At 38.0% G+C, this 21,287-nt stretch overlaps 2 protein-coding genes across 2 annotated transcripts in view; both read left to right on the top strand.

The window, feature by feature from the left end:
• Window positions 1-3,971, top strand: part of LOC134649532 (aminopeptidase N) — a 56,042-nt gene extending 52,071 nt beyond the window's left edge. The window contains exons 10-14 of the mRNA XM_063504297.1: window positions 1,223-1,422; window positions 1,965-2,132; window positions 2,808-2,951; window positions 3,409-3,487; window positions 3,782-3,971. Coding sequence (XP_063360367.1) covers window positions 1,223-1,422; window positions 1,965-2,132; window positions 2,808-2,951; window positions 3,409-3,487; window positions 3,782-3,937 — 747 coding nt within the window. The 3' untranslated portion in view covers window positions 3,938-3,971. The remainder of the gene's footprint in view (window positions 1-1,222; window positions 1,423-1,964; window positions 2,133-2,807; window positions 2,952-3,408; window positions 3,488-3,781) is intronic.
• A 7,584-nt stretch (window positions 3,972-11,555) lies between these two features.
• On the top strand, window positions 11,556-20,853 carry LOC134649531 (membrane alanyl aminopeptidase-like). Its single transcript, XM_063504296.1, has 15 exons — window positions 11,556-11,690; window positions 13,212-13,768; window positions 14,003-14,170; window positions 14,511-14,828; window positions 15,119-15,302; window positions 15,521-15,765; window positions 16,127-16,319; window positions 16,722-16,911; window positions 17,031-17,131; window positions 17,261-17,437; window positions 17,944-18,134; window positions 19,039-19,206; window positions 19,719-19,865; window positions 19,953-20,022; window positions 20,411-20,853. The coding sequence occupies exons 2-15, from the start codon at window positions 13,212-13,214 to the stop codon at window positions 20,723-20,725; spliced, it is 3,024 nt and encodes a 1,007-aa protein (XP_063360366.1). The 5' UTR covers window positions 11,556-11,690; the 3' UTR covers window positions 20,726-20,853.
• Window positions 20,854-21,287: the final 434 nt, after the last annotated feature.

The raw sequence follows: 21,287 nt of genomic DNA, 5'->3' as shown, positions 1-21,287 counted from the left end.
TTGGTGCAGGGGTCGGCAAATTTTTGAAGAGAACAGCCAACCACAGTTAGAAATCACCAGTTTTAGGAATGTCAAAGGTTCACAAAAGTTGAATTGGCTGGACTAGGTTCTCTAAGTGTCTTTAAGAGCCGCAATCAGGCTGCCTTTTCACTGAGGCGCATGTGAGAAGAGATGAGAGGAAACGTGCGGGAAACAACCAATAGCATTGATTACTTGCTGCTCCTCTCCTCTCATCTCTGTCTCAGTGGAAAGGCACCATAATAAAATAATGAGCCTCATGCTGCTCGCCAACCATGATTTGCCGACTCTTGTATTATTGTGTTCTAGTTATCTAAAATGTTTGTCTCGTTTGATTAGCTTGTACGGACCATGAACAGCTATTTACCTTGGAAGGTAAGTAAAAGAATGGCTTTCTGGCCTACAACATAAAGCACATTATATATAAGTTGGTTAACCTAGGAAATTGGTCATAGATTATGAGTTCACTATCGATATTTGACGATTAGTAAAAATAGGTACCTATAGTTAGTAATTGCTCCGTTCCGGTTGTTATTATCAACCGATTGTTAAGAACGATAAAGCTAAATTATATATTTTATATCTTAACTGTTAATGAGATAATAAAAGGCAATTTAGATAAATCGTTTTTAAATTTCTCGATAGATGGCGATGCCTGTTTCAAAGCCAGTTCGATTTTTAAATTTGCACTTAGGTATATAGAACAGTTGCACAATATAGGTAGCTGTCAGATACTTCAATGTTTTACGAAGTCGTGAAACTTCATCAAAGCGACCAGATTTTGTAGCCATACGATTAAATAAATTACATAAATAAATAAAACGTTGCTGTTGAAACAAGTCGCACGATGTTAACAGATATGTACTGCGAGCGAAGTCGAGCTACTTTGATTGTAAACTTCTTGAAACCTGACTACTTATAAAAAACGAGACAAGGCTAAAGGTAACAAGTTTGAACTTGCAGGGCGGCGATGCTGCTAACTAAATTAAATGCTGCAAAAAGTCCATTATCCAACACAAAGACATTGAAATTTGGATTCCCTTCTTGGCATCAGTTGTTGCTAGCGCTGCTGCAAAGCATTAGACACATCGCTGCATTGTTGTTGTAAGCAACAACTCTTCATGTTAATTATGCTGTATTGAATCTTGTTATGGTTGTGTACAATAAAGAATGTTATTCATTGTAACATTGTCTTGTCCTCCAGCGTTACGTGCTCAGACTTCTCGACGGAGCAGTGAAAGACATAGGCTGGGACGTGGCGGCCAACGAGAGCGTGGTCCGGGCACAGCAGCGTGTGGATCTGCTGTCCACGGCTTGTCATCTGGAGCACGACGAGTGTTTGAGAACCGCTGTCGTCAAATACACCAATTGGATGCTCACGCCGAATGCTGATGCTTTGAATGAGTAAGTGAAAACATCTTCTTCCTGCTCTTATCCCAGTTTATCTGGGGTCGGGCCTCCTTGTGCATCGGAGTAAGTGAAAACATCTATGGAAATAAAGGCAAATATCAACCGTTATAATTTTCGAGCAACACCGGGAAGGGAGTCGGCATTCGAACTATTTCCCCTCTGCCGAAACACATGCTCAACTGCTTGGGCACGCACAAAACTAGCGCGGTGCGTGTTGTGACTCATCCTTACACAAAAAGAGATCGAGGTGTGCAAGATTTGTCTTTGACGAGTGTCATTTTCTATGTATTTGTGTCGTTATTACAGATTGGATTTTGTATGTAGTGAGTGAGAAGTGCGACTGTGTGCACATTATCCACCAAGATGTTAAGCTATCATGAGTGCTATGCTACTAAAGCTGCACAATAAAATAGTGGAAGACCTTGGCGTGATGGTGATTCATGTCCAGCCAATCTACTATGTATGTACTTAGTAAAATGTCCCAAGGCATTCACAAATAATCCAGCTGATGATGATGATTAATGTTGTTTTTCCAGCATCCACGCAGACATCCGCAGCACGGTGTACTGCGTAGGCGTACAAACCGGCAACGCCCGGGAGTGGGACTTCGCGTGGGACCGCTTTAGAGCCGCCAGCGCGCCTTCTGAACGAGAACTACTCCTATCAGTGCTGGGCTGTACAAGAGCTCCTTACTTGTTATACAGGTAAGTTCATCATCATCATCATAGCCTTTTATCGCCCACTGCTGAACATAGGCCTTTCTTCGAGTACGCCAGTTATCCCGGTCCTGAGCCAATCTAATCCAGAAGTGACCCGCAATCTTTCGAATATCGTCCACCCAACGATCCAACAGGTAAGTTGAGTGTAGTTTTGTCCTAGTAGTGTGTCCGTGGGATCCTTTCAGTGAAGTTAGAGCGTGAGCTACTGCCTGTCAGTTCTAGGTAGTACAAGAGGCCCTTATCAGTAGGCAGTACAGGTAATATGTGCGGACAAGGATTGGATGAGGGACCCAGTCAGAGCCGCCGCTACGCAAAAGATCCATATTATTAAATATTATTAATATTATATTATAATATTACAACAAATTTTGTTGTATAGGTACGTTTAAAACCTCTTCGCTATCATGATTACCTTAAATATACAATTATTCAAAAAATTACATGACTGTATTAGGTAGAATTTATGCCAGGAAGTCTAAATACGAAAGAAACATTAAAATAACATACTAAACTAGGAAGGTTACCTTCTAGGTGAATCCAGAGTTACAAATTAAATTTGCAGAGCAGTTGGAGTGGGTAAATACACGCCTAAGACCGAACTCATATATCTAGATCGTTAGAGGCTAGATAATCTGGTAATTATAATTGTAAAATTTTCAGATATCTGGAGCTGTCTCTCCGCAACGACAGCGGCATCCGTAAGCAGGACACTCTGCGCGTGTTCTCCGCCGTGGCCAGTTCTGCCATCGGCCAGCCCATAGCCTTCAACTTCGTTCGCGCCAACTGGCAGAGGCTGAAGGAGTTGTAAGTACAACATAAAAACTGCAGTAATATCCATTCAAGAAAATTCTTTAAAAAGCACCTTAGGCAGGGATACATTGCATAACCATGCATATTTTTTACCCTGAAAAATTCATGAAACAAGGTGCAAAGACAAGTGCAAAATGGTGTATCTATTACGCCGGAAATCGTATTAAACGTAGTCGTGTTAAGCAGATAAACTCATTCACCACTAAACGATTCAAAGTACTAATCCTGGCAGGGTCGCCATGTGACGTTGGGTGTTAAGGGAAACAGTTGCTTGCGTTGGAGTGTTTCGGCCCGAAAAAAGTGTAGATATAGATCAGATAACTTAAAATGCCCAGAAAACAAATACCTATCAGTGTATAATCAATCCTGGTTTCTCATAAAGTACTTTGTGTTCAATATTTTGCGTTAAACTATAACAATGATAGACTCATAGTCCATTTTTCTTTTACAGTGTCGGCTCCGCTGCAACACTCGCTTCTATCGTGAAAGTGGTGACTAGACGATTGAACCAACCGCATGAATACGAAGAGGTTAGTTATAATGAATTCTGGTAATCTGATAAAACATGCCAAAGGCTCATCAGTTTCATTGGTAACGATCAGAGATACTCATAACGGCATGCGTTATGGAAATCTCCCGAACCCCACAGGCGGGCCCTATCGACAGTATCGAGCAATAAAAACGAACGCAGGCCCTATCCTTATATCTATCTATCATGCCTTCCTTTAATTTTTTTGTTCCTTTCAATTAAAACGAAAATAATTGGATATCTAAGCATACCAAACCACACGAATACATTTTAATATAGTTTTTTATTCCTGCAGCTGAAAAGATTCGCAGCAGAATACTGCGCTGAGCTCGGCCGCCCAGTCCAGCAAGTCTTAGAGCGAACAGAGGCCAACGTTCAGTGGATGCAGAGGAACTACCAGCCCATCGTCGATTGGCTGCTAGCCGCGGACAAAGCGAATGCTAAAGCGTGATTGGTCGGATTCTAGTGCGTTGTAAAAATGTTTATAGACTTGATGCTTACAAAAGTTTTAAGAGAAGGTGAGCTGTAAGAATTTCGCATATTGACCTATCCCTGTGACTTATATTGTCTTTAGAAATACATAGCACCACAGGTGTAATTCAGGTGTAATATAAAAACCGATTTGCGGACTAGTACCTAGGTACTAGTAAAAAATTTAACAACAAAAAATCTGTCAATGTACGAGATTCTTCTGGCTTGATCGCCACTTTTTAGGTAATTAAATGCCTTTTTGGCACTAAAAACGTGCTCTCAATGTGAACTAAAAAGTGGATGGATTTGAAAAATGACATCAGGAAGCACACTATCCCATTGGAGGATGATCCAACATTTTTGAGAGAATTAAAGTTCTCAAAATATCCCTTCCACTCAAAAAATCTGCAACAGCCATTAAAAAACTTTGAATTTTAAATTTGTTGTGGTAATAATACTTATGAAATTTCGTCGATCATCGCATCTCAAGCGATTAGGTACTCGTAGACGTCAGCTACCGCTCTGTTGTTGTACTTTTATGGGTGATCGGGCATAAGGCCTCTCTCAATGTGTCTTAGAAATGTCAGATATACGAATAAAATAATTAGAAGTAATTTTCTACTTATATCAGTCACAATTTAGTAATATTGTACTAGTCAAGGATTTCATCGGTGTACAGACTCTCTTATTGATACCAAAGTTCATTATAAATGTAATATTATGGATTTTGAATTTTCATGGACCAAGTACGAAATGTTCAACTTTAGAAGCACGCAATCATACACGGTTCGACAAATATAATTTTAAGATGCTAGGATGAACCTAGAGTAAAATACCCTAAGTTTAATGTTGTCGGTACAAACAGCAACACTCTTTAACTGTCCATTGGTGGACTTTATGCCTTTAGTAATAAGGTTTACGAACAGTCAGTTACCAGTGTGGGCGATGGTATCACGGCGCCGGCGGGCACCTAGGACCTTATTTTTAGATAGAAGTGGTGACTTTCCTATAAAATAAAGTATATTGGAAAGTAAGGCTACTTTACTTAGCGTGAGAAATAGTTATTTGTACAACAAGAGATCAAAGTTTGATATTTCTTCGAGTGCTTATTTTGAGTCCCGTGCAAGCGAAAGATTCTATAATAGAATAGAATAGATTTAGAATCTTGAGCGTAGTAAGGGACTCAAAAGCGCACGAGATGTAAATAACTTTGATCTCGTGTAGTACACAACATTTTTCACCTCAGCAGTGAGAACATATTAGAGAACCCGAAAAATGTATTCCTTCTTCATCACTTACCTCTATTCACTCATGTTTTCTTAAGATATACCAACAATTAAATTTTCACCTCAGCAGCTCGAACAAGGGTACTTTGTTACTTAAAAACAGTGAGCAAAATATTTTGCTCATTTTGTCTCACTCAGTGAGCAAAATGCGATTTAACTCACTGTTTTTAAGTAGCAAAGTACCCTTGTTCGAGCTGCTGAGGTGAAAATGAAATTTCAGAATCGCAACCGCCATTTTTGCAAAATAGGAAATGTGAAAATTATATTTGTCGAACATTTAATACACTTAAGTTTAATAATGATAGCATGTTTTTATTTTAATATTGGTCTATTTAAGCACTATACAAGTAGGAAATTGAAATAAGTTGTGTTAAGGGGCCCACTGGTGATCAGCAGTCCGCCGGACGATATCGGCCTGTCGGTTAAACGCAAAAAACCGGCCAAGTGCGAGTCGGACTCGCGCACGGAGGGTTCCGCACCATCAACAAAAAACAAGCAAAAACGCGGTCACCTATCCAAGTCCTGACCCCGCCCGACGTTGCTTAACTTCGGTCAAAAATCGCGTTTGTTGTATGGGAGCCCCACTTAAATCTTTATTTTATTCTGTTTTTAGTATTTGTTGTTATAGCGGCAACAGAAATACATCATCTGTGAAAATTTCAACTGTCTAGCTATCACGGTTCGTGAGATACAGCCTGGTGACAGACGGACGGACGGACGGACGGACGGACGGATGGACGGACGGACGGACGGACGGATGGACGGACGGACGGACAGCGGAGTCTTAGTAATAGGGTCCCCTTTGGCTACGGAACCCTAAAAAGTGACAGTTCCGAACAACTGTCAGGCCGGTATCGTTCGGCGGACTGATCATCAGTGAGCCCCTTTAAATCAGAAATAAAATATTGATATGAACATAGTAGGTAGGTACGGTAAAGTACTATTAAAATTTAAACGTAGTTATATGTATTATTATTGTGTTCAAAAATCAATCACAAATACCTAAGTAAAATGACACTAATCTTTTGTACATAGAATTAGTTTTAACACCGAAGCCATCACATTTTGGGTTCTTTTTTCTTTCATGTTGTGATCCCAAGTATTTTTTAATAATATTTTTTAATCATCTTTAACCTCACAAAACGTATTTTTCTCAGTATTATCATAAATCACAACTGTCAGTAAGAGTAACATTAGGTACTTTTAATGAATTACGTACCAACTTAACTATTAACAATGTAATAATTGGAATGAAAGTAAATAATATCATATGAAAACTGGGATGGAACGAAATAATAACAATATTTTAACTGATAGTCTAAAGTCCTCAATATTATAGTGAGTCATATTAAAAATAATAACAAAATATGAAAACAACGTTTAGTCTCATTTGCAAATCCGGCTTTTTAATAATTAAATTAGTCATCCCAATCTAGAATATCATCAGGTTTATTAGGTACTCGTATCTTATCTATTAAATTTGAATAGCGATGACTTTGAGTTTTTGATTTCATTGGCAATACGCATGAACGCACGGCCAAGGAATTTAATTCCAGTACCATTTCGTACCTTTGTCACATTGATAATAGTACGAAGTCCCTAGCGACTTTCATATTGATTGTCACTGTGACAAGGTACGAAATGACACGGAAACTAATTCTTTCACTTTGCAGTCGTCTGGCGACTATTGGTCACATTAGATACTTTTCTAATAGATTCTATTTAATTGTGGATCTGAAAATGACATTGTCTTTCTGAAAATTAATTAGGAAATTCTATTCTTATAATACTGTTAAGCACATCAATCAAAATTAATAAGTAAAGCAAACTTTAAGCAACATTTTAAATAAATATTGATCTACAAATATTTTAATTAATGTCGTATTTAAGTACCTTCACAGTTGTTTGTACCTTATATTTATTTTTAGATACTAGGCTCTATGTAAATAAAATATGAATTGTAAATTAAAGTAACAATCTATTTCCTATTGCATATTTATATGGATTAGTCGAAATATACGATTTAAGTTTATAATTATGACTTTCATTTTGTGTGTAGATCTGGATGGTTCTTTTGTCCGAAAGATTGTGGGAAAAGTACAAGCGACGCAGACGAACAAAAACGTGGTGAAAATATGAACTTTCGTGGCACGACATCTTCATACTATTTGGCCATAGAGAAAAAAATACATAGAGTGCTCACTCCATACATCAGTTTTAGTACCAAAAAGACTTAGCATCTAGCATCGAGTAGCGGAACTATCAGTACTGCTACTTGACAATAGATGTAGCACCGACCGGAAAGTCTTATCTCAACAGCATAAGACTTTCCGGTCGGTGCTACATCTATTGTCAAATAGCAGTACTGATAGTTCCGCTACTCGATGCTAGATGTAGACACTGAAATTAATAGTCTGAACTGATATATGGAGTGAGCACTCTTGTCTTACTATATATTTCTCTATGATTTGGCTTGTCAACTGTCAAATAAGCAATAAGTCCCTCTCCCACTAAGGCCCACTTGCGCTACCTCACTAACCTGGGGTTAAGCAGTTAAACCGCTACCCCGGTGTAAAATCGTACTGATAACCATGGTAACTTCAGGTTTAATCGGTAAACCTGGGTTAGTGAATAGTGCAAGTGGCGCTAAGTATGGGCGGCGCTCCAGTCACGGATTTAATACGAAAGGGTTTGAAAAATAGCTTTATTATATAATTAATAATTACGTTTCTGCTGGTAGGCAGCCTACTCGATGAAGAAAATGGATTTTAGGAATTACGAGATACGGGTGTTCTAAGTTGGACTTTTAAAAATGTCTTAATAATTAGGTACCTACCTATTGATACAATGTTTTGTTTATCGGGTTTATCCGCGATAAACAATGGGGAACGGTAGGAAATCAGGGAGAGTGTGATCACAACCGTTATTTGGGCCGATTTTTATTTGTTTGTTTTTTTTCGTTACATCTGCATGATATAGATCGGTTTGTAGAGCTCCTAAATCTGTCCCAAATTAATACGAAATCACAACTTGTCCCGAAAAACATGTAGGTACCTATATTATGTAGGTAATATCCCGTTGAGTTACGAAAATACAATACGTTTTCGTAACTTAGTGGAAGATTTTTTAGGACATACGGAGAAATTGCGCTTATATTGTAAAGAATACGGAACTTTACCAATTATTATCGAAATCCTACAAACAAAAATAGACAACACACAATAATTGATTGTCCTAATGTAATGTTACGCATAAAACTTGCACTCCCGTTCGCATAATTGTCATTGTGCTAACATTTCTGAAAAAGTATATAAAAGAAACCTAACCTAACCTACGCTGTTCTACACAACCTAATATACAAAATATTTTCGAAAATACTTTCTGTTTCAGCTGGAGAAAAATTATGCGAAAAGAGTTTTATGCGTAACATTAAATTAGGACAATCAATTATTATGCGACGAGATACGACCCCATTGCATGTCCTACTTTATGTACTTATTACATATATATGCACAAACTTGTTGAACGAATCTTCACGAGTATTTTCATGTTCATAGGTACATTCCGTAATGAGTAATAGTTCATTCATTTTATCTAGATTGAGTATTTGGCTATCGGAACAATCTCATCAGTGCCTTAATTAAAATTTCATGATTTATAGGTAATGGAAGTACCTAACCTCTAGCCGTCCTATAAAAAGACCATACATTTAATCAAATTTTGAGTCTTGATTTTGAGAAAACTGAATTGCATTGGTCTTAGTTTTTGATTTGTGAATCATCATGGCGCGACTAAACATTTCTTACATATTTATAGCAGAGAAAAGTAAAAATATAAACTCAACACCCAAATAATTGAGTGCTCCAGCGTATTATTGAGTGTGTAGACTACGAAAAGCCTTGAGTGTCGTATAGTTGAGTGTAGTAGACTGAGTATCCCGTCAGGTTTTTTGCTAGATTCTAAAATGGAATAGGGTGCAAGGAAAAATAAATGCATATGTAAAATTAATTAAAATTGGGGTAAATGTTCCTACTTTGCTCCCCATTGGGTAGTTATGCTCTAAAACTATATCCCAACCTCATTTGAAATAGCACTTGAGAAAATATTTCTTTCATATAAGTTATAATAAGAGTTTACATTTATGGCAAATGTCGACTCCATAGCTTGCTATTAGTCTTACCATGCGACAAAAACTCCGATGCCTGTTCATAACATAAAGCAAGTTAAATCTAATGACTCGGACGCGATTAAATTATGACACCAAACAAATAATGTCAAGTGAACGAACGAACGGTACTTCCCGTATTTCGCAAGTATTTCGGGAAATCCCCGAAAAACGTTTTCGTTTTAGAGCATAGACAATAATTAGAGTTGAGTTACATTCAAATCAGAATCTATGAGAATATTGGCAAAAATAAACCTAAAAGATTAGGAACATAAATTCATTCCAAAAATACGAGTCTTGTTTCGTGCTATTTCAAGTAAGTATTTAAACTAATAAATATTTTTATATGTATATCCTCCATTACTTAAGCCGAATTCCTCAGTTCCCCTCTCCCAAAACAACTACGTCATACTTATATAAAACCCATAATTTCAAAACGTACCCATGAGCTCCATCATCCGGCACAGGAGATGATCGCTCTTGAGTAGTTGATGCATGGATCTAAAGCCTAAGGGGGTAATTGCACAAAAGACCCCTATGGGTCGAAGTGTATCCGCAAGGGCCGCCGAAAATCATAAGATAAAACCTAGACCTAGACAACGGTAGCAGTGTGTAAGAGAAAATATGCATAAAAGTCGCGAGACGATAGAGTCGGGAAACAAATACCGATAGAGTCAGTTCGGAAAGAGAAGAGTCGTGGAATGTATTGGGCCCCATACATTCCACGACTCTTCTCTTTCCGCACAGACTACCTGAAACTGGGGCCTACCAACTATATACCAAGATGACAAACGCTAAATGAAAAAAGCGGCCAAGTGCGAGTCGGACTCGCCCATGAAGGGTTCCGTATTTAGGCGATTTATGACGTATTAAAAAAAAACTACTTACTAGATCTCGTTCAAACCAATTTTCGGTGGAAGTTTACACGGTAATGTACATCATATATTTTTTTTAGTTTTATCATTCTGTTATTTTAGAAGTTACAGGGGGGGGGGGGGACACACATTTTACCACTTTGGAAGTGTCTCTCGCGCAAACTATTCAGTTTAGAAAAAAATGATATTAGAAACCTCAATATCATTTTTGAAGACCTATCCATAGATACCCCACACGTATAGGTTTGATGAAAAAAAAATTTTGAGTTTCAGTTCTAAGTATAGGGAACCCCAAAAATTTATTCTTTTTTTTCTATTTTTGTGTGAAAATCTTAATGCGGTTCACAGAATACATCTACTTACCAAGTTTCAACAGTATAGTTCTTATAGTTTCGGAGAAAAGTGACTGTGACATACACGGACAGACGGACAGACAGACAGACAGACAGACATGACGAATCTATAAGGGTTCCGTTTTTTGCCATTTGGCTACGGAACCCTAAAAACAAGCAACAACGGTTGCACTCCGGGAGTGCCGATAGAAGTGAAAACTCACCTCACTACATAGTAACACACACTACACACTTACATAGTAACATTACCGACGCCCGGTAACATAATACATACGTTTAGCGGAGGTGTTCTATTTATTTATTATATATTATTATCATTCTCAAATAAGATCACACTTTTTCATTGACATGTTTATTTACATACTGCCACAACAACGTCAAATTATTTGAACATAGGTAAGTAAAGAGTCTTGAAAAGGAGTCCGCAACATAAATGTCAAATAGCATTGAGTTTTTCTTTATTGATTTAATTGCCATTTAAATTATGAGTGGCCACCTTACGGGGCTTACGGCCACGTGATCGCCTTACGCCCCTTACGGTCACGTGATCGCCTTACGCTGTCTCGAGTTTATCATTTTTTCCCCACCTCAAATAGTGCCCAGCGCCGCTAAAGAAGTTTTCACTTCAAAAAAAATATATCGATTGACATATCGATTGGCTAAGCCCCCAGAAATACTGAGCTAAATTTAACCCCTTGTTTCTTTTATTGAGGTGTGCAATAAAGAGTATTGTATTATTTGTATTGTAAGTGAGATAAAAGGCAAACCATGAACAGTCCCGAAGTTTAAAGAGAACCTAGCAAATTTTGGAAATTATTAATTTATTTCCAAAGAAAACCTGATTGGCAAAACGATGATTTCTTCCATTACAAAGTGATTAGCTTTTGACTTCACACCATTATACCTACCTGTACCGGCGGCAGATAAAATATGGTGGTGATAAACTATCGAAGCTGATTATATCGGGCATGATTACCTATATTTTAATAATTGAGATTAAAGTAATCCAGTCGCTAGCTTGGCACGTTGCAAGGTGCCGGCTTTACGAGGAAAGGTATGATATTTTCATTAAACTTTGCTTCAACATACTTAATTAGGCATTGGTAGACTTTATTTCCTTGAAATAGAGCTTACAATTTGTCAATTAAATCGGTTGCACCAAACCGTCTATCACCGTTAAAGCGTTCGCAAATTTTTAGTGCATGGGAAGTTTTTATAGATCTCTGCCGTGTGACGATCAGTTTCTTAATTGTAGATGGTGCAACTGTCTCTTAATTGTCATCAATCATGGTTGCTACTAATGTAGGTCCATTCACCAAAACTGACGTAAACTTCGAAGAAGTGTCTTTACTGGGTGCTTTTGGTTAAGTGTCTTCGAATAAAGTATCTTTACTTGGTTATTCTCTATCTTTTGATGGTCGATTTTAAGGAATGAGAAAGCTATCCTTTCCTTGCGTTATGTTTTTGAAACAAAAAGCGCTGTTAAATAATTTTAAAGATTATTCGGATTCAGACTTCCAGTGAAGTCTCGCTTGCAGCGGTGCTGTGGAGTATTGCTGCCGACTGCGTTACTGCAGGAAATACAATTACCCGGTAATCAATACCGATTTTGTCACTTACTGCAACAATACTGTCGGCAGTAATGCTGCATTGCTGCAGGAAATGTCAAACTTCAGGATCTGTTAGTAAAATGTAATTGATTGTGTAATCCCTTTATTGGACTGCTATCAATTAGATCATATCGGTTCGTTAGGCAAAATTACAATAATTCTTGGCATTAACGTCAATGCTATTGATTAGCCAGTCTTATCATTAGTAATTTTTCACTTAATCATACTAATAAAGATATCAATGTCATAAAAACTAGAGCTAGGCTAAAAACGTGCAACAACGTCATCTAGAATGATCGATGTCCTAAGTTTATACGATCAATAGTACGTAACAACTAGGGTTGGCATAAAAAAAAGAATGGCCTAGAAAAATTGTGACATAAGCGATATTCCAGTTTCATTAGATTTTTTTTTATATGTAAAGTAAAGTAAAATAAAAGGAAAAGTTCTTTATTCGTTGTTAGTTTATGTCACAAATACAAATAAAAACACACAAGTTTTGTTTACTGTTCTCTCCTTCTCATTTTCATCTTTGCTTTCCTCTAGCTAATTGTTAGTTGTGGTTTCTAAAAATCCTAACACTCGAAAAGCCAACAAAAATCCAGACAAAGGACTAAGAGTCCTGACATGACAGGGGAAGTCCTGACAAATGACCTAGTCATATCTAGCCAAACTACTTGCAGCAACACCCTTAACTGACAATTAGTGAACCTGGATGATCCTAAAACATAAATAAAACATACGAAATTTATGCCTCATGATAATGATCATTTTAGCTTCTACAAATTACGAGTAATGTATACCTAGAATCGGTAATGTAAATAGATTTGCAGTACTAAGCATCCCTGCACAAAAGTTACAAATTTGCATCGGTGATAATATTATGAAACGTTAATTAAACATTGTATCTGTAACTTAGAAACAAAAACGACGTTATTTATAGTGATATTGTTTTTTACCTTTAGATGGCGGCTATGAAACTTCTAGTCCTCGCCGTGGCGTGTTACTGCGCCTACGCCATTCCACCAAAACAAACAAAGCTGAAAACAACCATCTTCGGAGATGAAAAACTAGAAGGCGAAATCTTTGAAAAATATGATGTAGCAGTTGCCTTTAACGATGAAGAAGCCGCTTTGTACAGACTGCCCACCACCACTAGACCTACTCATTACAACATCCTTTGGGCCTTGGACTTCACGACTGATCCACAAACCTTCGCTGGGACAGTTGAAATTCTCTTACACGCCACCCAAACTGGAGTCAACCAAATCGTTATCCAGTCTGAAGACTTAACTATCGGCACTGTTACACTAGTTCAAGGCACTACTTCCGTCCCTGTTACATACGTCGAAGAACCTGACTACCAGTTCTTAAGGATCAACCTCGCCACTGAAACTCTTGCCTATGATGCCACAAATCCTGTCATTTACACTTTGACCATCACTTTTGAGGCTCCTATGCGTGATGATATGTACGGCATTTACAGGAGTTGGTTTAAGAATAACTACAACGATCAAGTCAGGTATGACTTATTGGGGCCTTACCACGATGTCCTTATTGCGATTCTGTTTAGGACCGAAACTGAATCGCTAAAGGACGGAGCTATATAAGTCGCATAGCTCCGTCCTTTAACGATTCATTTTAGGTCCTAAAAAGAATCGCAATAAGGAAATCATGGTAAGGCCCCTGGTTTCTTTTTCTAATTGGTTTGTGAGTTCTTAAATGTTATGCTATAACGATTGGTTGTATATTTCAGCTGGATGGCGAGCACCCAGTTCCAGGCCACGTCGGCCCGCAAGGCTTTCCCTTGCTACGATGAGCCAAGCTTCAAAGCTACTTTCGATGTCACCATCAGACGCCCGACCGCATACAGCAGCTGGTCGGCTACCCGTATCGCTTCAACTGTAGAATCTACCAATAATCCGTAAGTATTTTAATTGAAAACTCTATGGTAGTATCAGTCTGGGACAGTGTATAATATACTTACCTTCGGTAAGGTTGATTTATCCAATTTGGCTTACACTATCTTAATAATAGGGATAACAATTCTAGTGTCATAATATCTTTAAATAAATAATAAATAAATTCATTTATTACAGGACCATCAGGGATCATTTTTTTGTTAGTACTTACGACTATGCCTTATAAATATCTTTGGTTAACTCTTTTTAATAAAGGAAAACGTGTCAATACATATTGGTATCGATATTAATTTCGCTTAAGACAAATATATATTTAATTATTATATTTAATTTTACTTACAGTGGCTACCAGGATGACATTTATCACAGAACTCCTATCATGTCAACTTACCTCTTGGCTATAATAGTTGCTGAATATGGCACTTTAGAGGTTACCAATGACAACAACGAACTCATCTATGAAGTCATTGCCCGTCCCAATGCTATTTCCACCGGCCAGGGACAGTACGCTTTGGAAGTGGGTCAGGAGCTTTTGGCTGAGATGAATAACCACACTGACTACGACTTCTACAGTGTGGCTGATCATATTAAGATGACTCAGGCTGCGATTCCTGACTTCTCCGCTGGTGCTATGGAGAACTGGGGATTGCTAACGTACAGGTAAGGGAAATTTGAATATTTTGAATTGAATTTTAATTGAATTAGGTTCTGACTTAGCGGTCCGTCGAGAGAGTATAACAGAAAAATCTTTAGGGTGACTTACCGACCATAAATGCATCGCCAGTAGAAGGCTATAATGAAAGCTACATCAGTGACTCATCAAGCAATTTCTAAAATAAAGATGTATCCTTGAACGTTTTAACTATTCAATCTTTCGGAGTTAATGTTACCCAACTAATCATAATAATTACTTGTTTGGGTACCTTGTCATCAAATTTATAACTTAACAGGGAAGCCTACCTCATGTACGACCCCGCTCACACCACCAACAACTATAAGCAGCTGATCGCTTACATCTTGTCTCACGAGATTGCTCACATGTGGTTCGGAAACTTGGTCACTTGCGACTGGTGGGATGATCTGTGGCTAAACGAAGGCTTTGCCAGATACTACCAATATTTCCTTACTCACTGGGTAAGTTCAAATCTATTGAATTCTAAATTAATTTTCGCTGAAAGCTTTTAAGCAGTTAAAATGTTGCCGTCAACATTGAGCCATGCCTCGACAGCTGCATTGTGAGGCCAACGTGCGCTTGTCAAGGATTCTTCCCCTTCCGTTGGTTCAATTCCAACATATATTTTTTTTAATTTCTACATTTGAGTTGCTCTCTAAATCTGCACAATCATTTCCAGGTCGAGGATTATATGGGTTTAGAGACCAGGTTCATAACCGAGCAAGTCCACACCGCTTTGCTCAGCGACTCCACTGCTAACGCTCACCCATTATCATCCACGACTGGTATTGGAAGCCCGGCGTCCGTCAGCGGCATGTTTACGACTCTGTCATACAACAAGGGAGCTGCAATCATCAGGATGACTGAACATCTTCTTGGCTTTGAAGTTCACAGAGCCGGCTTGAGGAATTACTTGACGAATAAGTATGCAATAAATGTTGTTGTTGTTGTTGTCTGTCCTAGGGTACCCCGGAGGTGGATAGGGCTCCACAAGATCCTTCCACGCCTTCCATGCAATAAATGTCTTAGCAATTTAAGTTTATGCTTTGAGACCAGCAGTTATTTATTATATTTTTACTTGAACTCACTGATTTATGTTTTGGTTTCTTTGTAGGTTCATGTAGAAATAAATATTTCCCAAAATGATCATTTTAGTAGGTATCGAAATTTTGGAATTGTGTCATGAAATATGAAATGTTTACAACGATCTTAATTTCTTTTAATTATGATAGTATGCTTTGTATTGTCTAAATATTTGTTTATTGACTGACTTTGTTCTTAACAGGCAATTCGAGACTGCTTTCCCAATTGATCTGTTCACTGCTTTGGAAGAGGCTGGCCGAGCCGCTGGTACTCTTAGCGAGTACGGTCCTGACTTCTCTCTGGTTGAATATTACCGCTCTTTTAGCCACCAAGCCGGACACCCTGTACTTTACGTGCAAGTCAACCACCAAACAGGCGATATGACCATTCATCAGGTATAATACTAATATAATAATATTGGGTTGTATTTATTATAATATTGTCGTATTTTAATTTAATATTCGTTGTATTAAGATACATTTGATACACAAATAGTAATTGTAGGTATAACAACATTCGTTTGGTTTCAGTTTTCCATTTCATAAACCTATATAAATGTTTCTCTTGGGATAAATAAATTTGAGGAAAACGCTAATTATTGTTATTATTTTCTATGTTAGTTCACCAAAACTGGCGATTGTTTTAATCAAAAACGATACTCTCTAAAACTCTCTCTCTGTTTTGCAGCAAATCACGGCCGTTGCATTTGCCCTTAGTATTTGTTAATCACGTATAGTTTCCCGGTAATACATTTTCTCACATTTCTTCAACAAAGTCGCTTTTCTATTGCTTTTCAGCGCCGATTCGATATCAACAACGGGTATCTGGACGTGAACACACAATGGGTCATCCCGATCAGTTTCTCCACCGCCAGCAATCCTGACTTCAGCAACACTAAACCCACGCACATTATCCGCAAGGCGGTCACTGTCATCAACCGTGGCTCCGTCGGCGACGAGTGGGTTCTGTTCAACAAACAACAGACTGGTAAGTTTGCAAACATATTATTTACCATCCTGTACATTATTATAATGCAAGATGATCTAAATTAAGGCAGATTGAGACTACAATAGCGAACAGTTTTCTTAGCTTCGCATTGATTTCAGGTTACTACCGCGTGAACTATGATGACTACACTTGGGATCTCATTACTGCCGCCCTAAGAGGAGAGGCTAGAACCCAGATTCACGAATACAATAAGGCGCAGGTAACCAACACAACTAAATTAACATAGTATTTTTATGTAACACATATTGTCATTAGGTACTTAGAAGACCTAGTTGATAGAAAAAAAATATTTAGATACAATTATACTAATTTAATTATTTTTCCACAGATCGTCAACGATGTCTTCCAATACGCACGGTCTGGCATCATGAGCTACACCAAGGCCCTCAACATCCTCTCCTTCTTAGAGTTTGAGACCGACTACGCTCCCTGGGTGGCTGCCATGACTGGCTTCACCTGGCTCAGGACCAGGCTGACTGGCACCATCTACTTGGAACCTCTTGAGGTAATTTCCATTTTACCCAGATAGTCCATTGATCTGGGCTGTAGAATACGCAACGCAAAATGCACCCAAGATTTACTGGCTTAAAGATAATAAATTATCTTAAATTACATCTGTTAATCGTGTTACGAGACACATATTCCATGTTGTAAATTTTTTACACCTTATTAAATTTATGAATTCAAATATATACATTGTCTTGAGCAGAACAGAAGACTTGTAAATCAGTACAATTATTACAATGGGTTTAGTCACATTTTCCATATATACAAAAACTACAATACCGCGCACATCCTTCAAATTAAGTTTGGTCTGCTAGCCATAACTTTTTACGAGACACATATTCCATGTTTTTGACATTTATGAATTCAAATACATATTATATAAGTTGTCTTGAGCAGAACAGAAGAGTATCTGCTTTTGCTTGTAAATCAGTACAATTATTACAATGGGTTTAGTCACAGCTACTGTTTTGTTATTCTTTGTGTTAAGTTATATATTGTGTTTAGGATTTGATCGCTCAATGGTCTACCACCGTCATGGCCGATCTCACCTACTACCCGAGTTCAGACTCCGAAGAGTTCATGAGATCCTACCTCCGCTGGCAACTGGCCCCCATCATGTGCCAGCTCAACAGGGATCCCGCCTGCCGTACCGCTGCTGTCAATCAGTTCAACGCTTTAAAGACCTCAAATATTGAGTAAGTGTAATTATCCGTAGCTATTAAAATTTAACCCCTTTTTAGGGTTCCGTACCCAAAGGGTAAAAACGGGACCCTATTACTAAGACTCCGCTGTCCGTCCGTCCGTCCGTCCGTCCGTTCGTCCATCCGTCCGTCCGTCTGTCACCAGGCTGTATCTCACGAACCGTGATAGCTAGACAGTTGAAATTTTCACAGATGATGTATTTCTGTTGTTAAAAACAGAATAAAATAAAGATTTAAGTGGGGCTCCCATACAACAAACGTGATTTTTGACCGAAGTTAAGCAACGTCGGGCGGGGTCAGTACTTGGATGGGTGACCGTTTTTTTGCTTGTTTTGCTCTATTTTTTGTTGATGGTACGGAACCCTCCGTGCGCGAGTCCGACTCGCACTTGGCCGGTTTTTTTCTTTACTCTCATATGCACACAATTTTCTTAACGTGGTGCTTCTATGTATCTCTTAAGTTAATACAGAGGGGCTACCGCGAAAACCGAGTTTCGCAAATTGCGGGGATCTTTCTCTTTTACTCCAATGAAAGCGGAATTAGAGTGACAGAGAGTTTCGGTTTTCGCGGTAGCTCCTCGGTCTAAAGATCTTGGCAGTAGAGATGATGGCTTGGCTTAGAGACATATACAATGATTCTCCAAGCAGTCCGATTTTTTGGTAAATTAATCGACATGATTAAGCTACATTATAACAACTGTCATTATTGCATTACTTTTACTCATTTGAATTGGTCCTTTACCGTAGTCGTGTTCTAAATAGTACCACGAATTTCTCCAAACAATTCGATAAGCTTTAAACTCTTCAGTTTCGTTAGGTTCTTTAACCCAGGTACCTAAGTTTTGTATATTTTAATGTTAACTGACATTTTTATTTATATCATATTTCCTAATTTACAGGGTGTACCCTGATAATCGCGCATACGTGTACTGCAACGCTCTTCGCGAAGGTACTGAGGAAGACTTCTACGTTCTGCGCACGCGCTTTGTCCAGCACAACGTTTACACCGAGAAGATTCTTCTACTTCAAACTCTTGGTTGTACCCGATCCGCTGATGCTCTCGCCGTGTGAGTACATTTTTATATTGTTCCCATTAACTCTATTAAAAATCATGTTGATAAAGAAAAATTTCGCTTGCAAGATTTGACCCGTACAAACATAGTTAACTACATATTTACATAAGTACATAGGTACATTGCAAGTTAAATAAAGCTTGTAAAACCATATTGAAGGGACCAGACCAGTACCATCTTATAATTTACTTTTAAATTATGAAAATAATCTAAACTGTTAGGCTACCGTTTATATGTGTGATGAACACAGATATTTGTTCCTGAGTCATGGGTGTTTTCAATGTATATAAGTATGTATTTATCTATATACGTATATATGTATATCGTCGCCTAGTACCCATAGTACAAGCTTTGCTAAGTTGGGGGCTAGGTCGATCTGTATAAGATTATCCCCCAAATATTTATTTATTTTATACCTATATACCTGACACTGAAATGTAACTTCATCGTGGAGCTTTTTATCTGATTCTTCATCAAGGACGAACTAATTGATATTGTCTTTCTAGGTTCCTGACCGACATCTTCACCGAAAACGAACTGATCCGTCATCAGGATTACGCCACCGCTTTGAACTCCGCCGCTGCCGGCAATGAAGAAAACACACAGATTTTCTTTAACTTTATTCAAAACAACTACCAATTAGTCCTCGCGGCGTAAGTTTCTTTCATCTTCTCTTTTTATTTATTTTATGTGATTGTTTTGTGTGTATTTTGCATTAAAATGTTCCTTTTTATTTTCAGGTACCCCAATATTGCTTCTCCATTGTCTTACGTGTCGAGTAGGCTGAGAACTGAAGCTGAAATTGACGCGGTTGGTATTTCTAGTGTAATAGTGTGACAATTGATGACTAAAATATCTCATTAATAATAAGCAAAGGCTCTTAATCGAAACTAACTCTTATCCGAAAATTTAGTATGTGATGGTATTTTGTAGTTAGATGATATTATGATTTAATATATTATGATTTAAATTGCTCAGCAATTTATGATTTAAATTCTTATATATTTCGTATATATATATATCCCTTAGGATTTTTATCAACTTTGAAATTTTCTTACAAAATACGAACAAAATCTTTTAATTTTCATTACTTATATTAAAATGTTAAACTTAGTTAAAAAATTGTTTCAATTTTCAAAGACGATCATCGGTAATGTTATTTTTTTTAAATCCTAACGGTCAATATTTCTTTCACTAGTTCCAACAATGGGCGACCGCAAACCAGGCTCTCCTGGGCACATCGTACCAGGCCGTCATGAACGGAGCCGAGTCCGCCAGACTGGCCATCCAATGGACCGCCGGCATTGTCAACGACGTCAACAATTTCCTCAACGCAGGCTACCAGCCTGTGGTCACCACCACCGAGCCGCCCACGGAAGCACCCGCAACGGAGCTTGAACCCAGGCCAGAGCTCACCCAGCCTGAAACACCTGACCTCGCTGACTCTGCTGTCACCTCAATCTTATCCATGACCGTGCTTGCCATGGCTGCTGTATTCCATTATGTTGTATAATGAAACCCCTGCTTAAAAACTTTCAAATAAGATTCTATGTCATTCAGAATCCTTTGTAAGCGTTAAATTAGGTACGTCAGGCGTTACCTGACTTATGTCTTGTGCCTTATGATTAAGATTGTAAATATTATTTAATTTATTGAATAAAACTTTTACTTAAATAACTAAAGTAGTTATTACTTTATTTTTGTTCTTTCGGTTCCATAAAAATCATACCCTTCCTTCATAGAAACTCCTATGCAGGGGGTCAAATCTACGAAGCTCTTTGAAGTCTCCGTCATTATTGATATTTAATTTTATAGGTCTGTCATCAAACGATAGTAATAAATAAATGTGTCGTTTCACCGGAGGTACCTAATGGCAATCGGCGCTTACGTCGCGTAGCACCACAATAATAGTATTGAAGCATAGTGTAAGCGCCAACCACCATATGTTACTTTCACATATGGAACGTCAAAAGTAGGTATAGTGTCTCTGGCGTTACTTAAAACTAAAAAAATATTTGTATCGGATTTTTTTGGTTGAACCCAACTTAACTTAGGGTTACATAACACACCTATCG

The sequence above is a fragment of the Cydia amplana genome, chromosome 7, assembly GCF_948474715.1.
Source record: "Cydia amplana chromosome 7, ilCydAmpl1.1, whole genome shotgun sequence".
NCBI lineage: Eukaryota > Metazoa > Arthropoda > Insecta > Lepidoptera > Tortricidae > Cydia > Cydia amplana.
This window is presented reverse-complemented; position numbering and strand designations above follow the sequence as displayed.

Excerpts from the sequence above, each read along its gene's own strand:
- LOC134649531 (XM_063504296.1), top strand. The coding sequence starts at position 13,212 with ATGGCGGCTATGAAACTTCTAGTCCTCGCCGTGGCGTGTTACTGCGCC. Across the intron at positions 16,912-17,030 it reads GTTCAACAAACAACAGACTG|GTTACTACCGCGTGAACTAT; the intron begins GTAAGTTTGCAA and ends CATTGATTTCAG. Across the intron at positions 17,132-17,260 it reads ACGAATACAATAAGGCGCAG|ATCGTCAACGATGTCTTCCA; the intron begins GTAACCAACACA and ends ATTTTTCCACAG.